This window comes from Schistocerca americana, chromosome 2 (genome assembly GCF_021461395.2).
Source record: "Schistocerca americana isolate TAMUIC-IGC-003095 chromosome 2, iqSchAmer2.1, whole genome shotgun sequence".
In the NCBI taxonomy this organism is placed as follows: Eukaryota; Metazoa; Arthropoda; class Insecta; order Orthoptera; family Acrididae; genus Schistocerca; species Schistocerca americana.
Genome location: NC_060120.1, coordinates 580,129,963 through 580,154,444, shown reverse-complemented (window position 1 = coordinate 580,154,444; position 24,482 = coordinate 580,129,963). Strand labels below are relative to the sequence as shown.

The 24,482-nt window shown below is 42.8% G+C and overlaps 1 protein-coding gene across 1 annotated transcript in view; it reads right to left on the bottom strand.

Annotated features, from left to right (window-relative positions):
• Positions 1-7,112: 7,112 nt before the first annotated feature.
• Positions 7,113-24,482, bottom strand: part of LOC124594201 (galactose mutarotase-like) — a 122,133-nt gene continuing 104,763 nt past the window's right edge. The window contains exons 7-8 of the mRNA XM_047132560.1: positions 11,120-11,392; positions 7,113-7,187 (exon numbers count right to left, since the gene is read on the bottom strand). Coding sequence (XP_046988516.1) covers positions 7,113-7,187; positions 11,120-11,392 — 348 coding nt within the window. The remainder of the gene's footprint in view (positions 7,188-11,119; positions 11,393-24,482) is intronic.

Genomic DNA, 24,482 nt, shown 5'->3' with positions numbered 1-24,482 from the left:
AAACAGCTGTGTCGAGGAAAAAATTCTAAGACAAACTGGTGCCGGTAGTGTCTCACATAATTTATGGTGGCTGGCCACCGGTAGCCCATTAACACCCAAAAAGCAAACCTGCATTCATTTTTATGAAATTTTGACAGCCAATGCCTGTGCTGAAAAATGATTCAATCCTATTGTATATGTGCCTGAATAGATGTACCCTTTTTTATGAGTTACAAAAATCACGAGTGTCGTGTGTAACGAATTTCGTAATAAATGGACATTTGTGAGTTACAGTTGCTGTACGGTCATAAGTACCATATCGGCGTACATTTACTTTTTCTTTTCAACGTGAGTGTACACCGTCAGTATTTTTCATAAATTTCCGCTATTTTCGAGATTTATATTCTGCATTTTTTTAGTGGTGACGAAATAAAAAAGAGTTCCAAGTAACTTCTATCCCTGGTTTCTCTGTTTTCATAATAGAGATCTTTTTTGCTGTGTGTAAATCGCGTCAGTTCGATAGGGACATGGTAAAATTCTTGTATCATAATAGACGCAGAAATTAAGAGATTCAGAGAACCTGTTTTAGAGTTATTTTTACTGTTCAGCGAAACACAGTACCAGGCCAAAATGTAACCTCACTCTTAATGCTGATCTCGGGCCTGGGACGAGTTACTTGCTGTTTATGAGCAGCTGGAAATCGCCATAGCTACACTGTCCAGTCACATTAATGTGATCACCTGTCTAAAGCCTGAATAACCACCTTTAGCAGCACTGTAGTGCCTGGAGGATTTCGACGCAAATTCTGGAGACCCTCCGCTTTTCACCGACTCGAACACCGCACATTTTACGTACAAGCGTGAGAAACCGGAGAGTATCTACCTCACGCCGGTTTTCTGTGTGCGCAAGGTGCACGTGTGTCAAGGGAATGCCACAAGGTGAACGGTTGATCGACGCGGGCACAGAAGTTACCTGACCAGCAGTTGGAGCAAGAGCGCCTTACTCAAATCAAATGGTTCAAATGGCTCTAAGCACTATGGGACGTAACATCTGAGGTCATCAGTCCCCTAGAACTTAGAACTACGTAAACCTAACTAACCTAAGGACATGACACACATCCATGCCCGAGGCAGGATTCGAACCTGCGACCATAGCGGTCGCGCGGTTCCGGACTGAAGCGCCTAGACCCGCTCGGCCACAGCGGCCGGCGCGCCTTACTCCATGACGGAGCAACGTCAGTCATTATTGTGAACAGCTGAATTGTCTAAAAGAAAAGAAAAGACACTTACTTTTACTTACGTACTTAGTGACTCTCTAGAGTTGCGGATGGTAGACTTGTGAGAACCTTGAGAGATTATTTGGATCTGGATTTATTGTAATAGTAATCAATAGCTTCTGGCGGACCGGGAGTCATTGGATTTACTAAAGATGATTGATTGATGTGAAAGTGTTATGTGGTGTTGTGTTTGTGGAAGTGAAATATAGTAGGATTGATTTAAAAGTATGAGTGTACGCAATCATTTTAAGAGTAGAGAAAATTCCTCCAAAAAGCATCATATCTTTGGAGAAGAAGTTGGGCAGATGATCGCAGCCGACTATCCTGAAAAGAAGATCGGCAAAGCACCTCCAAGCAAGTCCAATGATGAAGGGGAGATGTGAGTCTTGCACACCAGCACCACATTGCTTTCTCTAGTCGCCGGAACCGCCATAGCACCTACCGCTGCCTGACGCACAGAAGAGAGTCAATGTGGTTCTGGAAAGCGCCGACACAGGTGTGGAGCCCTGCGCTAGGTTTCTCGGTTGATGATCGATGGCGCGAACAGTCCATCAACGTGGTCCTAGAGATTCTAGACTGGATTTAAATCTATAGAGTTTAGCGGCTAGGGGAGTAAGGTAAAATCCCGTTTATCTTAGAGCTACACATGTACACTGCGAGCTATGTAACATCTTACACTGTCCAGCTGGCAGATGCTATTGTGCCGAGGAAAAACAAACTGCATGTAGGGGTAGGACAGATGCACACTTACGTTGGTCCACTGTGCCTTCCAGAATCACAAGACCAACCATGCAAAGGCTGCAGCCTGGACCCTTTTGACGATCGTTCCAGGGTGTTTGCTTTTAGACGTTTCACTTCATACCCCAACAACGGCCATCTTTTCGATGGAGCACAAAACGTGATTCATCAGGAAAGGCCACTTGCCGCTACTCAGTGGACCTCCAATTGCGATACTGGCGTGCATATCCCAGCCTTCGTCACTGATGAACAGCAGTCAACATGGATGCATCAACCAGCCACCTGCTGCAGACGCCCACAGGCAGCAACATTCGCTGAACGGTCGTTGAGGAGACACTTTTGATAGCCCTTGGTTCATCTGGGCGGTTAGTTGCTCAACAGTTGCAAGCCTGTTCACCCGTACACATCTCTGCAGTCTTCGTTCACCCCTGTCATCTATGGCCCACGTTACAGCACAGGAGCGTCGGATTTGGTTAGCGACATTTTGCAGTGCACGGTGTATGTTAACCACAGCAGAACGCTAACGGTTTAAAAACTTAGCCATTTCGGAAATGCTTCCACCGTTGGCCCGAAAGCCAATGAGGATGCCATTTTGGACGTCAGATAAATCGCTCTCGACTGCACTATTTTCTGCGATCCCCCGACACGCCCTACATAGCTTCCTCTGCTAGTGCTGCCACCTGACGTCTGTGAGTGATTAGCCTATTGCACGTTGACATCGAACATAGGCGGTGGTCACAATTATGTGACTTGACCGTGTATGTTCGGCGCTTGCGAGCTGCTGTGTATGGCTGCATTCAGAGGGTACTAGGAGACATGTACCAGAGATATCTAAGGTACTCCAAATACTATTTCGTCTACAGGAAGTACAAGATCTATCGCTACTCGTCTATGTGACTGTAGGTGGCCTATCAATGATAGCGTTGGAGTTTCTATACAGGGAAGGCAGATCACGCAGAACTCTGGTTATTACACTCATTCCCCTAACCTCAAAGTATCAGTGGAAGATCCGAAGAAATGCCCCATCCCCCAATAGGCAAGAGTACTAAAATCCAAGTGATCAATTGCAAAACAATTTGTAGCGCACCCGAATTGATAGTAGCAGATTTTTGGGGACCCTTCATCTGTTTATCGAAAGGACAGGTTAACCTGAAATGGAGGATATGTATTTGTATTAATAGGCAAGGATCTCAAATCCATCGAAATAGAAATTGAAGCAACATATGTGACTGTTTGGGCAAAGATTCAGTACCGAAGAAGGACAGAAACGTATAATTAGATCCTGCTTGCAGCTAGGAAACTTACACCCAGATATAGACAAAAAAATTGGGGAATACCTCAGTTCCCTAGTATGTGTGTTCCCAAATCATACTGTATTCATTGTAGGAGACTTTAATAGTCCGAAAATAAGATGGGACAGTACAGTGTCGCAAATAATAGATGTGACAAGACATCCTGTGTAACAATCCTAAGCATCTTCACTGAAAACTGCCTAGAGCAGAATGTCAAATCCTGATGGAGATGTATTAGATCTGCTGGCAACAGATAGATCTGTTTTAGGATGTCAACTTGAAACTGGTATCAATGAATATCAGTCAGTTGTAGCAACAACGTTTGCAAATGGCAACTGAAACAACTAGAACGATTTATAAGTTCAACAAGATAGATAAAGAGGCAGTAGTGACGTATCTCTGTTATGAATTTGAAACGTATAGCTATGGACAGAAACATGTAGAAGAATTGTGTCTCAAGTTTAAAAGACTAGTTGACATTGCACTGGATAGACAGATGTACCTAGCAGAACAAGGGAGGAGGGGCGGGGGGGGGGGGGGGGAGGACCCTCCATTTATTAACTGTAAAGGAACTTCTGAAGAAACAGAGGTTATTGGATAACAGTTGTAAAACAAAGCATGGGGTTATAGATAGACGTTAAATGAAACGCGTTTGGCTGTCAAGGGGGCAGTGCGTAACGCCCTCAACGACTTCTGTAGCAGAATATTATAGAAAGATCTTTAACAAAGCTATGAGAAATTCTGGTCTATGTAATTACTGTTAGTGGTATCAAAATTTGTGTCCAAACACTCACAGATGACACAGAAACTGAAACCGAGGATAACATAGAAAAAGCAGAAATGCCAAACTCCGTTTCTAAACGTTCCTCTGAAAGGAAAATTCAGGAGTATTGCTCAGTTTGATTCTCACACCATTCCAAAGATGAATGAAATAGATATTAGTGACAGAAGCTCTAAGGAACATCTCAAATCGCTAAAATTAAGCAAAACTCCAAGGCTCGATTAAGTTTCTATACCGAATTTGCGGCTGAGTTAACCCGTCTTTTAACCAGAACATACCAAGATCCATCGATCCAAAAGTTGTGCCTAGTGCTTGGAAGAGAGCACTGATCAAACCCGCCTACAAGCAGGACAGAAGAAGTGATCCACAAAACTACAGTCTAACATCATTGATGCCAGTCTATTCTAGTCCCTCAGAAAATAATTTAAGCTCAAATTTACGGAACAGAATAACCTCCTCCTTACCAGCCAGCATGAACATCTGTCATGTGGAACCCAACGCGCACATTTCTCACATGACATCCTGAAAATAATGGATACTGCCAGGCTGCTGGATGCTGTATTCCTTGACTTCTGAAAAGCATTAGGCGCAGCGCTGTACCTACGCTTAATACTAGAAGCACAATTGTGGAGGGTATGAAGGGAAATTTTTAACTTAACTGAGTATTTCTTGGTAGGGAGATCGCAGCATGTTATCTTAAATGGGGAATGATTGACAGATATAGAAGTTCCCCAGGAAGTGTATCAGGACCCTTGCCGTTCTTGTTGTACATTAATGATCTGACACGCGGTATTAATAGGAATCTCAGACTTTTTGCCATCTGAGGAAGCTGTCTAAATATTTATACAGATCTTGGTAAGATTTAAAAGTGGTGTAAAGATTGACAACTTGTGAAACTGTGCACTTCACAAAACGAAAAAATGTCATTTCCCATTACTTTAACAGCGGTGTATCCTCGATGTTTCTAATTGTTCGCCTTATCTCAAGGTCATAAATGAGAAAAGATACACTTCCCACCCCCCGGACACAGTACCAACACTGGGAGAAAGGCACCCACGCTTCGCTCCCCCCCCCCCCCCCCCCCCCCCTCCCCACCATCTCTCTGGGCATGTGGCAAAGTCATCATGCCACAGTGAGAGTAATGGAACCGATAACTACATGCCCTCTTGGGTCTACAGGATTCAAGTTCTCCCTCCCCTCCCACTTCTTAATATAAATGCAATTGTACGAGCGTCATCACACCCTTGTAAGTGCCAACAGCTGCAGACATCGGCCAAAAACAGAAGAAGACTGTTCTGGACGCATCTTGAAGTAGCTAATCAGTCTGTGTTTGAGTGTACAGGAGGCAGACATCTTACTCAAGGTACAGAGTAAAACACATCTCTCATGCACAGGAAGAGAGTTTGATATTGTATAAGAATGTTCATTGCTGTGTTTTCGAGAAGCATGTACGAGGTCCTCCTTGACTGTCAAAGATTCCATACCATATACAACCGATGTGTTCCGAAGGAACCCACATTTCGGATGAACTGTTGTAGTCGAATTCGTATTGTTGCCTCTGGTAATTTCAATCTTCACTGCACAATGCCCTACTACGAGTTGTATGTAACTTTTACGTAATTGTTAATGAAAAACCACCACTATCACAGCACGGGCTCAGACAGTGTGCCATTGGAGAATGCGATGTTTCGACAAAATAGAGCATTAAACGAAATTCTACAACACAACAAAATATAGGTAGCCTGTGTTTTTACTGTGAGACTGCCCCTGGTAGACTCGTAAATAACGACACACAACAAATTGATGAATCTATACTTTAAGTAATTTTTATCGTCGTGGGAAAGGAATGCACTTTTATTTGAAACCGCAAGGAGGGGGTCGCTGCCTGACTGCCCAGGACGCGACGCCCAACATTCGCCTGTGAGCCACGCAATGGAGAAGATGTTACAGGCTGTCTGATGTGTCTACAGCGAGGACGCTAACGACTCAGCCCGCTGAGCTAGTGTGTCTCCATGCGAGACTCCCGTCGGCCGAGGATGGAGCGATGCAGCTGCCCTTGATACTACATCTACATCTACATTTATACTCCGCAAGCCACCCAACGGTGTGTGGCGGAGGGCACTTTGCGTGCCACTGTCATTACCTCCCTTTCCTGTTCCAGTCGCGTATGGTTAGCGGGAGGAACGACTGCCGGAAAGCCTCCATGCGCGCTCGAATCTCTCTAATTTTACGTTCGTGATCTCACCGGGAGGTATAAGTAGGGGTACTTAAAGTACCTCGTGCCTATCCATCTCTCCGACCTTGATAAGAAGCGGCAGGTGTAAGGTACAGTGATGCAGCTCAGATAGCCTCTCCTGTGCAAATTTCTACTCACATTCCAGTGATGCATCCCGTTACCACATACCATTCTAATGCTTAAAACCAATGTATTGAAGAAACCAAGTGAAGCTGTCAGATGGACCAACAATGACAACATTTCGCATGAAGAAGGATACGATGTTTGAACCTCACACCAAACTACGAAACTATCAAACTTAGGGCAGTAAAAAACTAAAACTAAATTCCACCCGAACGGGCTATGAAGGCTCAACAGTACCGATCGGCCACCGTGTAATCCTCAGCCCACAGGCGTCACTGAACGCGGATATGGAAGGGCATGTGGTCAGCACACCGCTCTCACGGTAGTATGTCAGTTTACGACACCGGAGCCACTACTACTCAATCAAGTAGCTCCTCAGTTTGCCTCACAAGTGCTGGGTGCACCCCGTTTGCCAATAGCGCCTGGCAGACGGGATGGTTACCCATCCAAGTGCTAGCCCAGCCCGACAGCGCTTAACTTCGGTGATTTGACGGGAACCGGCGTTACCACTGCCGGAAGGCCGTTAGCTGAAACTTAGAGCAGTAGCAGAGAGATATAGACTAGGAGTAAGTGAAATGAGATGGAATGAATTTAGAGAGATAAAGACCTTGAGTGGGCATACATTACTGTATACTGGAAAGCCAAATGGTGATGATTCACACATGGAGGGAGTGGGATTGCTCTTAACTAAACAATGAAGAACAGCTTGATGAACTGGAAGTCCATGTCTTCAAGAATTTTCTTGGCAAGATTCAAGGGAATCTAGAGCAGAGATTTTTCTCTAACATACCACAAGGTATGCAGCTGCCACCCTGCCCAACCTACCTGACAAAGAGAGTGTGTCATAACGAAGTACATTGTACTTTTCTCACAGTAGATGCAAACTACACGCAAATTTACGAATCATTTGATATATCACGAAGGTCGAGTCGATTAATATTCAGAAAGACGATTTAATTGATCGTCAATTAAACCATATCAAACTAATTCACTCCGGCAGTCAGGTATCACTGTAGGCTTGCCTAACCAGGGGATTTTTGACTAATTTTCCGTCCCTTGATTTAAATACTTCGAATAATTTGCAACATGGAGAACAACCACAAATGCTGTTCGAGCTATTATTTTGAATTCCAGACCACGGCTTTTCATGGCACAGGAACACCAGTCTGTTCCTCCTCTTTCGACGAGTTGCCGCCACTCCAGAGAACCGAACTTCGGAATCGTGAGACCTGGCCTTGCACGCCAGAAAAAAACATAATCGTCACTCTGGTTGGGTTGGCTACGGGCTCCTCTTTCTTCCGGCCGACGTTGACTGGGTTGCGATACTCTCCGTTACAAAACTGACGGGAGAGGCCCTCTCTCCTCATTTGGTTGCCGTGGTTAGTTGGAGCAGGTCCGTGGAGTTCTGTAGCATAAATGTTGCTGCCACTTGTATGTCTTCGTGTTTACCTGCTGTTCTCAGTAGCAGCGATAAACCTCACAACTCCGGTTCCAACTGTTTCGCACTAAAGACAACGCAACCGCGATTATTTCGGCCGTGAAGCACCACAAATGTAATGGTTTGCATATAAATTGGTAGGCGCTACAAAGCTAACCGCACTTGCTAGATAGTACTATGTACTGCCACTGCTTGGGCTTCAGATTTTTCTTTCTCATGAATAATAATAATCAATATAATTTATCTCCCAGTGTACACACTCTCTCACTCTGATCATCTCTCTCTCAGATCATGGGCTGCACCAGTTAACAGAACGCTCGTTTGTATTGTAAATTGTCCCCTTTGTCTTGTTCTGCAGCAAGAAGCTTACTATATCAGGTTTGTGCTATTACTATGTGTGTAGTATCCGATATTTTAATTGAAACAGGCTGTCTCGCATTTCAATGTGTGTGTGTTATTGGAAATATATACAGGTTTTTACCAGATCCGTCCGACTTGTAGTGTTTAAAACTCCCCTCTTGCCTCCTACAACCGTTTAATTAATAATCAGAAACCTCTGCTAGAAGAGATGTGCTGACCACGGTCAAGGCAACAGAAGATCAGCAGGTAAGGTCAAATAAAACTGTTAACTGGGAATCGGAAGTCAAACAGCCTTTAATTCCACCGCCCCCCCCCCCCCCCCCCCAACGCCAAATTCGTTCCACTGGAACAGAACCGACGGAAGCTGTTACTTCTAGAGGAAGAGTGAGAAACATCTCTGGGTGCAATGTTATGCAGCAACTTAAAAAGCTAGTTAAGAGTTTAAAGCCAACTTCTGTGGGGAACTCCGGTAAATAGTCCAGAACACCAGCAGGAAAGATGTTCTAATTACGTTGGGTATTTTAATGCAAAAGTCGGTGCGGACAATCTTGGATTGGCGCAAGTAATGGGACGACATGGAGTTGGCAACATGAATAATATGGAGAGATTTTTTGTGGATTTTTATGCCAATAATAATCTAATTATTGGTGGCACAATTTTACCTCATAAAGAGTGTCATAAAATATCGTGGGTATCTCCAAATCTTTACACTCAGAATGAAGCTGACCATCTAGCTTTCAGCAGAAAAAGGAGAAAGCCCTTCGTAGACGGGAGAAAAAATGTTCAAATGTGTGTGAAATTTTATGGGACTTAACTGCCAAGCTCATCAGTTCCTAAGCTTACACACTACTTATCCTAAATTATCGTAAGGACAAACACACACACCCATGCCCGAGAGAGGACTCTAACCTCCGCCGGGATCAGCCGCACAGTCCATGACTGCAGCGCCTTAGACGGGAGAAACTGAAGGGGAGCAGACATAGGCGGTGTCCCTCCGCCTCTCCCTCCCTTTATGACTGCATACGTTCACGTCACGATAGTTGCTACGAGAAAATGTTTCCGCACTCAAAAGAAGAGATTTGATGTTGAAAATTTGAAAAGTGAAAGTAGCAACCAAGAGTTCAAACTAGTACAGAGAAACTGGCCTGAGGCTTTTGTTCGGATGAAGAAGAGGGCACCGATGAACGCTAGGAAAAGGTGAAAATAGCCTTTCCAGGCACAGGTGAAAAGGTTATTGGCTTCAGGAATCTAAGAAGAAAGGAATGGATGTGAGAAACAACCTGGAATTGTATCGAACAACGAAGAGAAGTAAAACTAAAATTGAACAGTAGCTAGACACGGCTCCAGAAGATTAAACTACAGGACGAATATAAAGCTAAAGACATGGAGGTGGAAAAGAGTGCTAAAGGTGATCGCACGAAATGGACCTCAGACTTGGCTGCGAAGGCAGAGATGGCAGCAGGTGTTGGCAACATGAAGGAGCTCTGTGGTGTCACACGGACTCTCGCTAAAACTAAAGTCAACAACAGTCCACCTACAAGGTACAAACAAGGATACCTTCTCGCCAACGATAATGCCAACAATCAAGGCGGCGTGAGAACTTTATGGAGGTGCTGAGTAGAGATGATGAGGGAGATTCTGAACAAGAAACCCGAAGAGGATGGTGATACTGAAATGGCATAAAATACGACTAGTTCAGCGCCACCTTCCATGGAAGAAATCAAGAGACGAATGAAGCAGCTAAAGAATGGAAAGACGCCAAGGGCAGATATCATTGCAGCAGAGCTTCTGGCCACTGACAGGTATTGATATTCTCTGGAATTGGAAAACTTGCTACAGGAGTGGAGAGGACCTCTCGTCAAATTTTCCAGAAAAGGAGACATCACCAATTGCCGTGATTGGAGGGGAATCACCTAACTTACGATTCCAAACAAAGCGGTGGCGAAGATAACCTTTAATAGAATCAAGGTGCAAGTTGTACTGCAGATAAGAAAGGAGAAATCTGGGTTCAGAAGTAACTGTTATTGTACGGATCAAATAAACACGCTTAGTCATTAGCGAACAATCAAATGAATTCATCACTAGCCTTACGTACTTTTTGTAGACTTTGAAAAGGCCATCGACTCCATTAAAATAAGTTGTTAATGGGAATCTTTTGAAAAGTACGCAATACCAAAGAAGGTAGTAAAGGTCGTCAGGGAAACTTACAATAATTACACATACCGAATCGTCTATGAAGGTAAAAATACAGAGTTCCCTCCTAGTAAAGTCAGGAGTTCGCCAGGGATATGTTTAATCTGCAACTATCTTTTTACTTGTGCTGGATGAAGTTAGTAGAAGTAAAAAAAATGTTACTTTTTAAAATCGAAGTAAGGACCTCATGAACGTTACGCGTTCAGCAACTACCGATTCATTTAGTATGCTGCAAGATTTTTCTACTTAAGAGCGCTTGTAATCAAAGGCTTTTTTTTCAGGTTTCCTTGAGAAGCACGTCGCACTGCTTTAGGAGGAAATTAACGTCCGTGAAATGACCTTCAACCCCTGCAAGTATGAAGTAATTCGAAAAGGGCCAGTCCGTAATGTCCCCTTGTGAGTCACTTACCAAGAAGTTTCATTTGCAGAGGAGACAGAGACTATCTTTTGTCCCACTTGCTTAGCATCAGAATCCCTTCAGTGTTAATGGGGATTCCTATCAGAGCTGACACTGAGAAAAGTCTTTTAGACCCTTTATTGTTGTTGTCCTGGTGGTGGGATAGTTCCTACCGTTGCCCAGGATACGCCCAATCGTCTATGATGGTATTTTCAGATACGTTTTGAATCTGTTAAAACTTTACTCTCCTGGATACGAAAATAATAATAATAGCTTAAGAACAGAAAGAGGCAGTGTGCGAGTAACCTTGTTGACGGCGTTGGGGTACCCCTGGGGCGTGATCATGATGGCGCCGTTCTTGTAGTAGGAGCTGCCGCCCTTGCCAGCCAGGCCGGGCAGCGTGGTGGCGCTGACGTGGCAGCTGACGTCAGACTTCTGCGTCGGCGGTCGTTCGCCCTCCTCCAGACACTCCGGCTGCTCGCCGGCCTCGGCCGCGTCGCCCGCGCCCTCCTCCTCCTCCTCTGGACCCGCATACAAGTCCACGTAGTCCGGGAACAGCTCGTCCGCCGACGCCCGATTCTGCATGCAAAACGGGATGGGACACACAATGGAGTTGAGGTTAGGAAGACTCGAACTCACATTGGGACCTACCAAAAACTGAGTATCCAGCATAGTGAAGGGTGGGGGCTGGAGGATGGAATGTGGAGGATGAGGCGGCAGAGGAAGCAGCTGCATTCTCCTCCACCCACCACAAAAATTATTTTTCCAAACATAGCTCTCATTGTAACGTTTCGAAAGTTAAGGCACTGGGTCAAGGGTCAGACACTGTGGTCTACTGGTAAAGGTCAGGTCGCCTTCAGAAGGCTGTCATTTAAAAGCCATGCATGGGATGAGCTACCGATAGCAGTTGAGCAGTAGACAGCAGCGGCTGGCATAACAGATGGGCCACATGGGAATGTATGTTGTGAGAAGGAAGTGCTTATTATAATGTGTGCAGAAACCTCATCCTCCAAACAGCTAATGACATGAATGTAATCATGTTGAGAAACGATCACAATTTAGAAACATGACACTCAGGGAAAGCCTCAGTGATCATAAGAAAGACTCCACAGTGATGTAGAAAGCTTCTCTCTATATAAAGCAGACTATATGCATGTATATCTGAGATCTCCTTGCAAAGCCCTGGATCGATTTCAACCAATATATAGCACAGAAATAGCAGGCTTCATGGGGCTTGTAACCTCCTAGCTCCAATAGGAGAAGAGATATATGCAAAAGCGTTTTTTTTTCAGCTTCTGCCATATAGGCTGTCCTGCACGTAGGAGGATTGTGTGGCATATTATCGGTCTACCTTACCACCCTGTTTTGCAGTGAAGCCTACACATCACAGTCAAGAAACGATTTTCCAATCCCCAACATGTTGGCTGCCCTGCACGACTGGTGTGTCATATGGCAGTACTATCAGCTAGCTTTATCGACCTCCTTTCCAGGGGTTACACCTGCAGATGGGCACTACTGATCAGTGAGAGAGGGGGAGAATGAGCTGGACAGAAAAATGTGAGAGGTGGAGATGGACAGAGAGAGGGGCAGAGGAGGTGAACAGAAAGTTGGGTGATGTGGGGAAAGACAGAGGGATGAGGACGAGGAGATATACATTGAGAGGGATGAGAGGCAAGAGGTAGATGCAAGGGGTAGAGGGGTAGTGAGCAGGTGGAAAAGGAAGAGGGGCTGGAGGACATGGACAAGGGAGGGGAAGAAGATGTCATCGGAGTAGATAGACACATAGAGTTAGGAGGATGAGCTGGGGAGAGATATGAGAGAGAGGGAGCGATGAACGCAGAGAGGGAGAAGGAGGAGGAGGAGGAGGAGACGTATACAGTTATATATGACGAAGATGTATGTGGGTGAAGCTGTGGAGAAAGGGAAGTTGATAATAAATGCGGGTCATTAATAATAAGTCGAGATCGTATTGTGATACCGATCAGCCACAAGAGTTCTCCAAGATGCAAGAAATGAGTTCACACTTATAACGATATCGATCTTAGTGCAAGGGAGCTGTGGCCCCTAGAGGTAGTGGGTGTACCACGTAATGTAATTGGGTTGGAGCCTCAATAAGCAGCGAAGCTATTAATTGAATTGTACCAGTTTACACAGTTTAGTCTGTAATATACACTAAAAGATCAAAAATATTCGGACACTCCCGTATAAGGCGGAACTGAGCACTGGATATCATAGGCGGAGCTGACAGCTCACAGCAGGCGGGAGTATTATGTTTTCAGTGGGGAACCAATAACAGCTGAATGGGTCAGTCAGGAGAGCTTGGCGACTCCTAACGAGGACTAGTCATTGGATAACACATGAGCAACAAATATTTCAGCGATATTTCAATTCTTCTAAAGTTGCACAAGTCGACTGCAGAAAAGTGAAGAATAACCACAGAGATCCGACAGACCTCATGTACTGATAGACAGGAACCGTCGAGCATTGCGGAGGATGATATTAAAAGATTGCATAAAATCAGGGGAAGGAGTTGTAAGTGGGCTGCTTCTGTGTTGGCAGCGCTGCGTAACGCTTTGTATTGGATCTCTGACTGCGCTTTCTTTGTAAGAGACTCTGTGGCTCGTTGGACTCGTTGTTGGAAGTTAATCGCCAGTAGTGTTGGGCAGTTGGAAGTTACGGTCGCTAGCACTGATGGAAGTACTGTTGGGCAGTTGGAGGTGAACAGCCAGCAGTGACGGATGTTAAATGTGAGAAGTTACCATTGATGAAGTGTTAGCCTAGGCTAATGATCTGGAAGTATCCGACTTGGAGACTGAAAATTGATTATGTATCTTTGTACTGGATGTCGATGACGATTTATATTCGTGTTTGAACTGGATGTCACTTTATTAAGGTAAAAGATACATCATTTGGTTTGCAACAAAATCTTTCCTTTGCTAACCACATGCCTATTGGTAGTTAGAATCTTTTATTTAGCTGGTAGTATTGACGCTCGCTGTATTGCAGTAGTTCGCGTAATGAAGATTTTTGTGAGGTAAGTGCTTAATGAAATGTATAGGCTATTGTTAAGCTTCCTTTTTATTCGGGGCCATTCTTTTGAATTAATTATTTGAAGTCAGGCTATCTTTCTTTTTTGAGCAGTCAGATTGCGTTGCGCTAGGATATTGTGGGTCTCAGTCATTCAGCAATCAGCAATTTAAGTCACTCGCGAGTTCCAGAGTGCTACCGGCAGTCCACCTAACAGCATGGCTGTGTGTAGGGAGTTAAAAACTACGAGGTATAGTGGTCGAGCAGCTCCTCATAAGCTACAAATTCCTGTTGTCAGTGCTAAGCTGAGAGCGGCAGTTATATCTCTGCCTGAACACTCAGCCATACGCAGAAGCTTTATTATACTATTATTGTAGGGGTTCCTTGCTGCTGATTACCACCACTCGCTGATTAACAAAATGAAGCCCAATAGGCCCTGCTGTTCTAAACCCATTTATGTCGAAGATCTTATACGGAAGTATACTAAACAACAGCTACGCTGCATATTAATTACGATTTAACAAAAAACAGTCGTTTAATGCAGTTATCATCTTTAAACATTTTACAGAAAAACCTCGATCTATAATATTACAAAAAATATAGTACGTTAAGTATTGTGCAAAGTTACTTAAGGGGGATTACTAAGTGAGTAAGTCTCAAAAATCGATTTTTTAAAATTTTTTCCTTAAGAAATTCCTTGTACTATTCTGAACAAGGAAAATTTTCAGAATGAGATTTTCACTCTGCAGCAGAGTGTGCGCTGATATGAAACTTCTTGGCAGATTAAAACTGTGTGCCGGACCGAGACTCGAACTCGGGACCTTTGCATTTCGCGGGCAAGTGCTCTAGAGAAAAGGTCCCGAGTTCGAATCTTGGTCCGGCACATAGTTTTAATCTGCTAAGAAGTTTCAAGGATAATTTTACTTCAATAAATGGTACCAAAGAAAGCCACAAAATTAAAGGAATTTAAAAGTGTCTGCACACATGAAGATGCCCCCATGTCACGTGGACAGCTCTGTTAATAACAGAGTGCTCACTTGTTTGTTTTTTATCACTTTTTAAACTGTAATGCCGTAGTGACGCAATGTTATTAGAGAAGTAGTTACATGGTAGGGTTCAAACCCCAAATGAGAGGTTTAAGAAACCCTGTTTGGGAACGGATAAGAGAAACTGTTCTGGTAGGTCTAAATATTTTGAAAATAGGTGCGCTGTATGCTCTGCTACGTTTCAATGATGGTGCGGTGTCAAGATACAAGGTTATGGAACTGATGGGAGTGTCTGGTGGATTAGATATGCTAAGAACTTTATTGCCATTGTCCGTAAGAGACTCTTCAATGCAGAGAAATCAGTGTTGGAAGCTACCAAGAAGCAAGAACAAGAAGAAGGAATCGGAAAAAGAAAAGGGAGGGAGAATAACATCAGAAACAAAATGAATATGGACCTGGGATGCGTTAGTGCTACGCAGGGTAGGTAAAGAAACAAGGTTTAACTTTAACGTGAATTTCACAGTTCCGGTGCACATTGGTTAAAAACCAATGAAGATAGAGAACAGAAATTTTGCATATTTCTTCAGACATAGTTAACTTAAAAGTAGACTATTCTTATGACTTAAATTAGAAAATTAAAGACATTTTTAAAGAAAGCAATTAGTTAATTACTGAAATTTTTGATAATCATCACTAAAAAATTTTTGAGCCATAATTTACGATAGAAACATCTTTTTAAAAGTCTGCTTTAAACATAATAGTGTAAAGAACTTCTAGAAAAAATCATGCTTCTACATTGCTTTTATTTCGAGATATGTGTACAAATGCTATACATAAATAAGTAACATGCTTTATTTCACTTACAATACAAAGTACAATTAAAAAAAAAAAAAAACCTGAGACCGAAAGTTGAGGTTCATAATCAAACTATCACCAAATGATCTGTTAAAAGATGATAAGAAATACGTGGGCTTACAACTCTTATTCTTTGCGCTCGCTATTTAGAAAACTGACAAATTCTTCAAGATTCTCTCTTGTATTCACGAATCAGTCCCCTTAAAGAGCCCTAAGATCTACTGAGAAAGCGATATTGTAGTACCGTATGTTATGCATCGTGATCCTATCTGGTATTTTAATTATCTGATTGCTTAGCAACAGTAATTACAACCTGCACCTTGTATACTCGACCGATAGCCAAGATTCCTTTGACTGTCATAGAAATTCAGATTTTATGAATACGATTAATACCAGATAGGACGGACGGTGTGCACTACTACATAAATTCCTTTCGCGTGATGTATACAGGGTGAGTCATTAACTATTGCCACCTAGAATAACTCCAAAAGTATGATAGGACCTGAAAAGTTTGTGGGACAAAAGTTGCATGAGACAACGGGGGCCATAATATGATGTTGGCTTTTTGTTGCTAGTTGGGGTGGCTTAAGAAATATGAAGGTCAACTTTGTTTTTATAAATGGGATGCTATAGTTTGGTACTTATTTTCTGATAGCGGCTATCAAGACGAATACAATGATGTGTAACAGTAAGGTCTTTGAAGGTCATTGAAGGTCACAAAGATGCCATGAACGTCCATTTACAGAAGGTGTTCGAAGTGATGACCATTGGTATCAAAGCAGTACTGCAATCTTCTTATCACGGATTGAGCGGTATTCCTTATCAGATCGGCATTTATCAAAGCACATGCTCTGACAATTCTCTCTCGTATATCGTGTGTGTAATAAATATTCGCCGAATACGACGTATCCATCTGACGTACCATTGACATGTAAACACAATTCGTCGGTTTCGCAATATCACCCTATAGGAACGGTAAGACTAGTATCGTTGAATCAAGCGAATGTGAATGATGTATTCCTTTGAAGAACAAGTCGATGTTGTAAGCGTAGGCATAGGCGTTCATGACACCTTTGTGACCTTCGTTAGCCGGCTGGAGTGGCCGAGCGGTTCTAGGCGCTACAGCCTGGAGCTGCGCACCGCTACGGTCGCAGGTTCGAACCCTGAATCGGGGATGGATGTGTGTGATGTCCTTAGGTTAGTTAGGTTTAAGTAGTTCTAAGTTCTAGGGGGCTGATGACCTCAGAAGTTAAGTCCCATAGTGCTCAGAGCCATTTGAACCATTTTGACCTTCGTTGTCCTTCAAAGACCTTACTGTTATACATAACTGGATCCGTCTTGATAGCCGCTATCAGAAACTATAGCAGCGTATTTTAAAAAAACAATGCTGACCTTCATATCTGACGCGACCCCACCTAGCAACAAAAAGCCAACGTCGTATTATGGACCCCGTTGTCCCATGCAACATTTGTCCCACAAACTGTTCAGCTGCTATCACACATTCGAAGTTATTCTAGGTGGCAATAGTTAGTGAATCACCCTGAATAGCCGGCTTAATATTATAAGCTGCTGTAGAGAGCGACCCCACTTTACAGTGGATGGCCGGAAACGAATAATTTGGAGTGATGAAACACGCTGTACCCTGTGGCAATCAGAAAGGTTTGGGTTTGGCGAGTGCATAGAGTACGTTACCTGCAACTATGCATAGTGCCAACAATACAGAGTTGGTGGTGGTGCAGTGTGACAGTGTTTCTCGTCGTTCTGTGGACAGTAGAGGAGCACTACAGAGACTTTGATTGTATCAGCAAGACAATGGACTCTGTTATAAAAAACCTTCTGTGAGATAGTGGCTTGTGGACAATAACATTCTTGAAATAGGCCGGTCTGCCCAGAGTTCCGGCCAAAACCCAATGGAACGCTTCTGGAATGAGTTAGAAGTTAGAAAGTAGACTTTGCTGCAAACCTCGGCGATCAATATCATTACCTCCTCTCGTTTTTACTCTGAAGGAAGAATGGGGTGCCATTCTTCCATAGACATTCAGACTTTATTGAAAGGGTCCCCAGCAGAATTCAGAAAGACGTAAGGATGAAAGATAGCCACACTACATATTAATGTTCACTAATAAGTGTCTAGATACTTTTCATCAGATACTGTAGAACTCCCCAACTTAGTGATAGTTTTGATCTCCCTTAATATTTCACGTGGAAGGCTGAGGATTCTACTCAGCATAGCGACACATCTCTTCTTTCAAATCTGTCTTTTCAAAAAATCTGTCTCTTATAGGAGGGGCTAGTGTTTTTTTGAGACGAAGACGAATGTAATGTATATGTGAGTGTGGTGCGAGAGCTTACGATCAAAAACAGTATTAACTGTAATCACTGGTGATCATCAAGATGGCGGCGATCTCCAGAGAGGCTCCTTGCTTTGAAGAAAGGTGCCAGAAGCTCTGGGATACCTTGCAGGGAGGTAGCTGGCGGTTCGCACCAGCCAACTAACGGCAGCCTAACAGATCTGGCGGCTTCCCTCAGAGTTTGCTTGTGAAACAAACATAGCTATTTCTAGAAACAAGCGTTTAGGGTGGCAATAGAAAATAGTGCCTACTCTGACAGTATTTTTTTTTTCTTGCTGGGACCGAATTTTTAAATAGGATTCAGGAGGGTGATTCAGCCTTGCTTTTGTCGATGTTCTGGAGCAGTCAACACGTAGAGTCCTCATAGTCAGTGCTCATTACAGAGGATCTCGTGATAGGCGACATACTGGCATAAGTCTGGCTCTAAGGTCTCATACACTTATCGAAGTAGTAGAGACTTTGGTAACCGAGTTTGACGTTTACTGTTTATGATACATAAATTGTCCATGCGATTCACACGACTCGAAGAAACTGCCGGCCGCTGTGTGAACACGGCGAGATGATTGATAAGTGTCATGTATAGTTTTGGTATCTGAATCGATTGTGAGCGAGCAGCAATGTTGTAAAGCTGTATCACAGAAGTTAGGTTATTATCTTTGGTGTGCGTGAAGGGCAGTAGCAGATAGTGGTTAGCTGTGTTAAAGTGGGGAAGCAGTTGTAATGTTATATCTCAAATGTAAAGTCTCAATGTATCGATGTGTTTAATTAAGATGATAATGTAAGCATAACTGATCTGAGAAGGAGGAAGTGTAACGCATTCTTTTATTTTTGTGTCTTATGATTTTCCATACTAATGCTTTATCTTTTCAAGAATGTTACACATAGGCCATACTATGCTTAATTTGTCATATATTTAGAGATACATTGTAGAGTGCTTTGCAATTTGTTATTACCTATACACAGTTATATTGTACAGTAAGGCTTATTTTTCTTTGATGTTTATGGTGAACCTTAAATAGCCTCGCAATTTTTTTACCATTAGCACATTATAATCCTATCCCATTTACTTAACTGTTACAGACACACCTCGTGCTTGTACATGTTTCCTTTTTGCCATCATCTTACCATAATTTTGTTGAGGATTGACAAATCTATATACTTTAGCAGCTTAGTACAGTCAGCTGGATAAATACAGAAGTAAATGGTAAGCGTTCAGATAAATGGTAATGTGGCTGACACCAAGGCAAACCACGTATCGTGGTTTTGCAACAGATGAATTTTCAGAGTTTGTACTAATACATTTTTAACAGGTCTTCCCAGGTCGAGAATAGGTCAGGCACTGCCTTCGTCAGCAAATTGTATGATGTTTATCGTATTCTGTACGTGTTTTTTCCCCACAGGTTCACATTTTCGATTTGCTTCTTATGTAAGTTTACTCATTATTGTGGCCAAACTTTTCTTGTTGCGACATTGACTGACGCACGACGAATGACTTTAAATTATATCTTTCCACATGTACTTTAGGACTAAGGCACTATGTAAACTTTCCTTTTACTCCTCGTGTCCTATTTGTTCCCGTAGTTAGTGGAGCTCTATTTTTCCCTTGTGCGTTCACTCTGCAGAGGTAGTTAGCCTAGATATTAATATAAATATTTCTTGTGTTAACGTAGAGATGTCCTTGCAGTCACATATAAAATATTTTCATAAACTATTTTATAGAACTGTGTTACTCATGTTACGGAATTTGACATACTTTGCTCTCGATATTTCACTGCATGAAATGGGATGTTCGCATGTCATTTGTATGTACCATGACATGTTGTACTTCGCAAATAGTTTTGAAAAACTGATTGTTTGCTTAGTTTTAAGCCATTTCATTAGTGTTAAGATGTACTGTATTCTGGTACTTTTTGTTCCATAAGGTATATCTTTCTCATTTTGTTTCTCGATATAACATATATGCTTGCTTTACCTTTGTATTTCATTGCCTGGACGTACCCTCTTGTTTTATACGAAGTGTTGTACTTAACTTGCACTCTGCATGAATATTGAAACATTTTCATTGGGAGCAGCTGTTAGTTCTCATATGTTATTTTATCAGAGACTGTAGTCTCTTATACCCTGGCTTGTGATTAACCTGTACTGCACTTGAGGGTATACATACTGTGGATGTTGTTGTGGAGACATGTTTGTAATGTGTGGTTAGGTTCTTGCTACAGTGTGAATGGGCTATTTTCTTTTAGCACATTCTGAGTTTACAACCTCCTCATTACTGCTACTACCAAATTTTTCTGATGTCGGTGCCAGTAGTACTGCTTCTGCACTGGTCAATTATACCAAATATCTGATGAGAGTGCCAGTGGGTCTGCAAGATTGTCTCACTGTGCTTCTCTAATAATATTTATACTGTCATTTTCTGTGGGACTGCAAGATTTTCCCTCAATGTGTCATATACTTTGCCTACAAACTTGTGGTTGGCGGTTAATTAGAAGTTTTACTACTCTGAGGACACTTTTTGTGCCATTTAGTTCACAAGCGTGTTGCAGCCTAGGGTGGTGATAAACATTTTCTTTCTACTTAGGACACTACTATGTGCAGTACATATTTGTATTCTATCGCTTCTATTTTGCTCTCTGTACTAACGGTCTACAAATGTAATGCAGTGTGCATTACTGTGAGTGTACCCCAATATTTAGCAAATGCTATCCTTGTTACAATACGTTTATGTCCAGCAATGATTTGTACTTATTTCAGCTATGTCGAACAATAATTTTTACTTATTTTCTGTCACGCATATTTTTATTGTTACCTGTGTTCTTTTATTGCATATTTAAATTTTTATACTCACCTTTCTACATATTTTTATCAGGATATTGTTTTTGTGAGGAAACAATTCCCCAGTCTCAGCAATGTCACTGACATCACCTCGCCTGTGAAATTTTGGTCTGCCGGGCCATAGGGTAATGATAGGTGTCATCTACAATTTTGGTATCTGAATCGATTGTGAGCAAGCAGCGATGTTGTAAAGCTATATCGCGGAAGTTAGACCATTAGCTTCGGTATGCGCGAAGGGCAGTAGCAGATAGTGGTTAGCGGCGTTAAAGTGAGGAAGCAGTTGTAATGTTATGTTTCAAATGTAAAGCCTCAATTTATCGATGTGTTTAATTAAGATGATTATGTAATCGTAACTGATCTGAGAAGGAGAAAGTGTAATGGAATCTTTTATTTACGCTAAGAGGAATTATAAGGTAATTTTTTGAAGTCATTCTTTTATTGCTGCAGTGCCATTTTTCACCAAGCTATGTCTCACAAATTTTAATTGATCATGGTTTTCTCAAAAGTAGAAAAGGAACCAAGTGTGTTCTGAAAATATTCCGATTTGCAAGTAACAGAGAAATCATAGCACCTCACGAGTGTCTCTAAGCAGATGTAGTAATTTGCAGCTTTAGCATAGCGGCTTGCAAGACAGTGCAGTATTGCAACCCGTTAACCAGATTTGTGCAGAATTGAGGTAAGGACCAAATATTTTGATGTATATTTTATTCAATCAGGGCTAACTTATGTCATTCGGAGACAGATTTTTCTGTGTTGAGTATCAGCTTTAGTTTTGGGATCTGTGATCAGTTTTGCAAAACTAATTATCGTAGCTTTTATGTCAAAGTTCATTAGTCAGGCAGTTTATACTGTTCAAAATTCTTACAATCAGACTGCTAACTTTTACAATATGAAAGACTTCCCTTTACATTACGACAATTTCTATTACAGTGCAGCTCTGCCTACTGTTTACGACAGTACAAGTTACATTACGACAGTTCATTTATTATTACAACTCACATCTTACAATCAGAAACAGCACTTCAGTCTTATTTTTATTTATTTAGATAACTTTCACGGTAAGGCACACAGGATAAGTAACAAGACATATTGCTCCACTGTTGCTATTCATTCCCAATACACTGTCCAGTTACATTAATACGACCATCTGTCAGAAGCCTGAATAACCACCTTTTGCAGCGCGAGACATGCAAGAAGAGAGTCAATAAGGTTCTGGAATGTACTGACAGGGATGTGGAGCCATGTGGAGTCCACTGTCGTGGCCAACTGTGCTAGGTTTCTCGGTTGAGGAGCCATGGTGTGAACAGCCCGATCGAGGTGGGCCCACAGGTTCCAGATTGGGTTTAAATCCTGGTACTTTTGTGGCCATAGGAGTACGGTAAACTCATCCTGGCCGCCCTTCTAACCTCTCACACACATTGTGAGCTGTGTGACACATTGCATTGTCCTGCTAATAGATGACATGGTGCCGAGGAAAATCAAGCTGGATGCAGGGGTGCACATAGTCCGCAAGGATAGATGCATACTTCTATTCCTCCATTGTGCCTTCCAAAATGGAGAGGCCACCCAGGGAACGCCAGAAAAACAGCTCCAGACCATAACGCTCCAGCGAAATGCAGGAAGATCTGCAGCGGATAGGCACTTGGTGCAGGGAGTGGCAACTGACCCTTAACATAGACAAATGTAATGTATTGCGAATACATAGAAAGAAGGATCCTTTATTGTATGATTATATGATAGTGGAACAAACACTGGTAGCAGTTACTTCTGTAAAATATCTGGGAGTATGCGTGCGGAACGATTTGAAGTGGAATGATCATATAAAATTAATTGTTGGTAAGGCGGGTACCAGGTTGAGATTCATTGGGAGAGTGCTTAGAAAATGTAGTCCATCAACAAAGGAGGTGGCTTACAAAACACTCGTTCGACCTATACTTGAGTATTGCTCATCAGTGTGGGATCCGTACCAGATCGGTTTGACGGAGGAGATAGAGAAGATCCAAAGAAGAGCGGCGCGTTTCGTCACAGGGTTATTTGGTAACCGTGATAGCGTTACGGAGACGTTTAATAAACTCAAGTGGCAGACTCTGCAAGAGAGGCGCTCTGCATCGCGGTGTAGCTTGCTCGCCAGGTTTCGAGAGGGTGCGTTTCTGGATGAGGTATCGAATATATTGCTTCCCCCTACTTATACCTCCCGAGGAGATCACGAATGTAAAATTAGAGAGATTAGAGCGCGCACGGAGGCTTTCAGACAGTCGTTCTTCCCGCGAACCATACGCGACTGGAACAGGAAAGGGAGGTAATGACAGTGGCACGTAAAGTGCCCTCCGCCACACACCGTTGGGTGGCTTGCGGAGTATAAATGTAGATGTAGATGTAGATGTAGACCATTTCGACCATTGTTACAAGATGTATGCTTTGACATGTTTCACGCCGTACACCCCAAAAGCCATCTTTCTGATGGAGCATAAAACGTGGTTTATCTGAAAAGACCACCAGCTGCCAAGCAGTGGATGTCCAATTGCAGTATCGCCGACGAACAGCCGTCAGCATGGCTGTTTGAACAAGGTACCAGCTGTGGATGTCGATGTGCAGCAACGTTTGTTGTACGGTCATTGAAGAGACACGTTTGGTAACTCCTTGGTTCATCTGGGCAGTCGGTTTCTCGATCATTGCATGTCTATTCGCTCATACACATTTCCACAGCCATCGTTTACCCTGTCATCTATTGTCTGTAGTACACCATAGCTGCCAGATTTTGGATTTCACCATTTGGCCATCCACGATATACCTTAACCACAACGCATACAAACAGTTTACATACTTAGCCCTTGGCCTGAAATCCATTGATCTTGCTCTTTTGGACGTCAGGTAAATAGCTCCCCCCCAAAGTGCTTTGTATACTGTCCACTGCTAGTGCTGCCACCTGCTGTCTGTGAGTAATCATTGCATGTTGGCGTCAGTCAGTCAGCAGCAGCTGGCCAAGACACAAGCAGCAACACAGAAGCAATCGATTTTGTGACATTTTACGAGTTCCTGACCTATACAATTTCATCTGTGTGCTTTGTAGTTTAGTTTCTTGAATTTCTGCATGTTAAATTACTATTTAATACATACATTCTCATGTTTTCGTTTGTGTCGGAAAGTAATCCGATTTTGTGACGTAATACATGTTCCTATTCAGAAGCGAATAATTTAGTCTCGCCTGAGTACTTTTGTAGATTAGTTTTTGAATCTATGTGTGTTAATCTAATTTATTAGGCACAGTTCTTGTCTCTTCGTCAGTGACTATAGCAAAGCACCTGTCGATAGTCCTTTGTTTGTCTGTGTAATGTACTTCCGCATAGTCTTTAGTATGGAGAGTGTCTGTGATTGCTGTGCACATATGCAAGCTGAGTTCATGACACTTCGCTCTCAGCTCCAGGCTGTGATGGCTTCGCTTACACGGGTTGAGGGCACAGTGGATGGGCATTACTGCTGTGTGCCGGCCATAGGGATTCAGTGGATGTCCAGCACGACCCAAAAGTTCGCTGATTGGTCCACATCGGTGGCCAACCCAGTTACTGCTCGTACTGAGGCTGACACATCACCTGTGGTAGAATGGCAGGTCGCCTC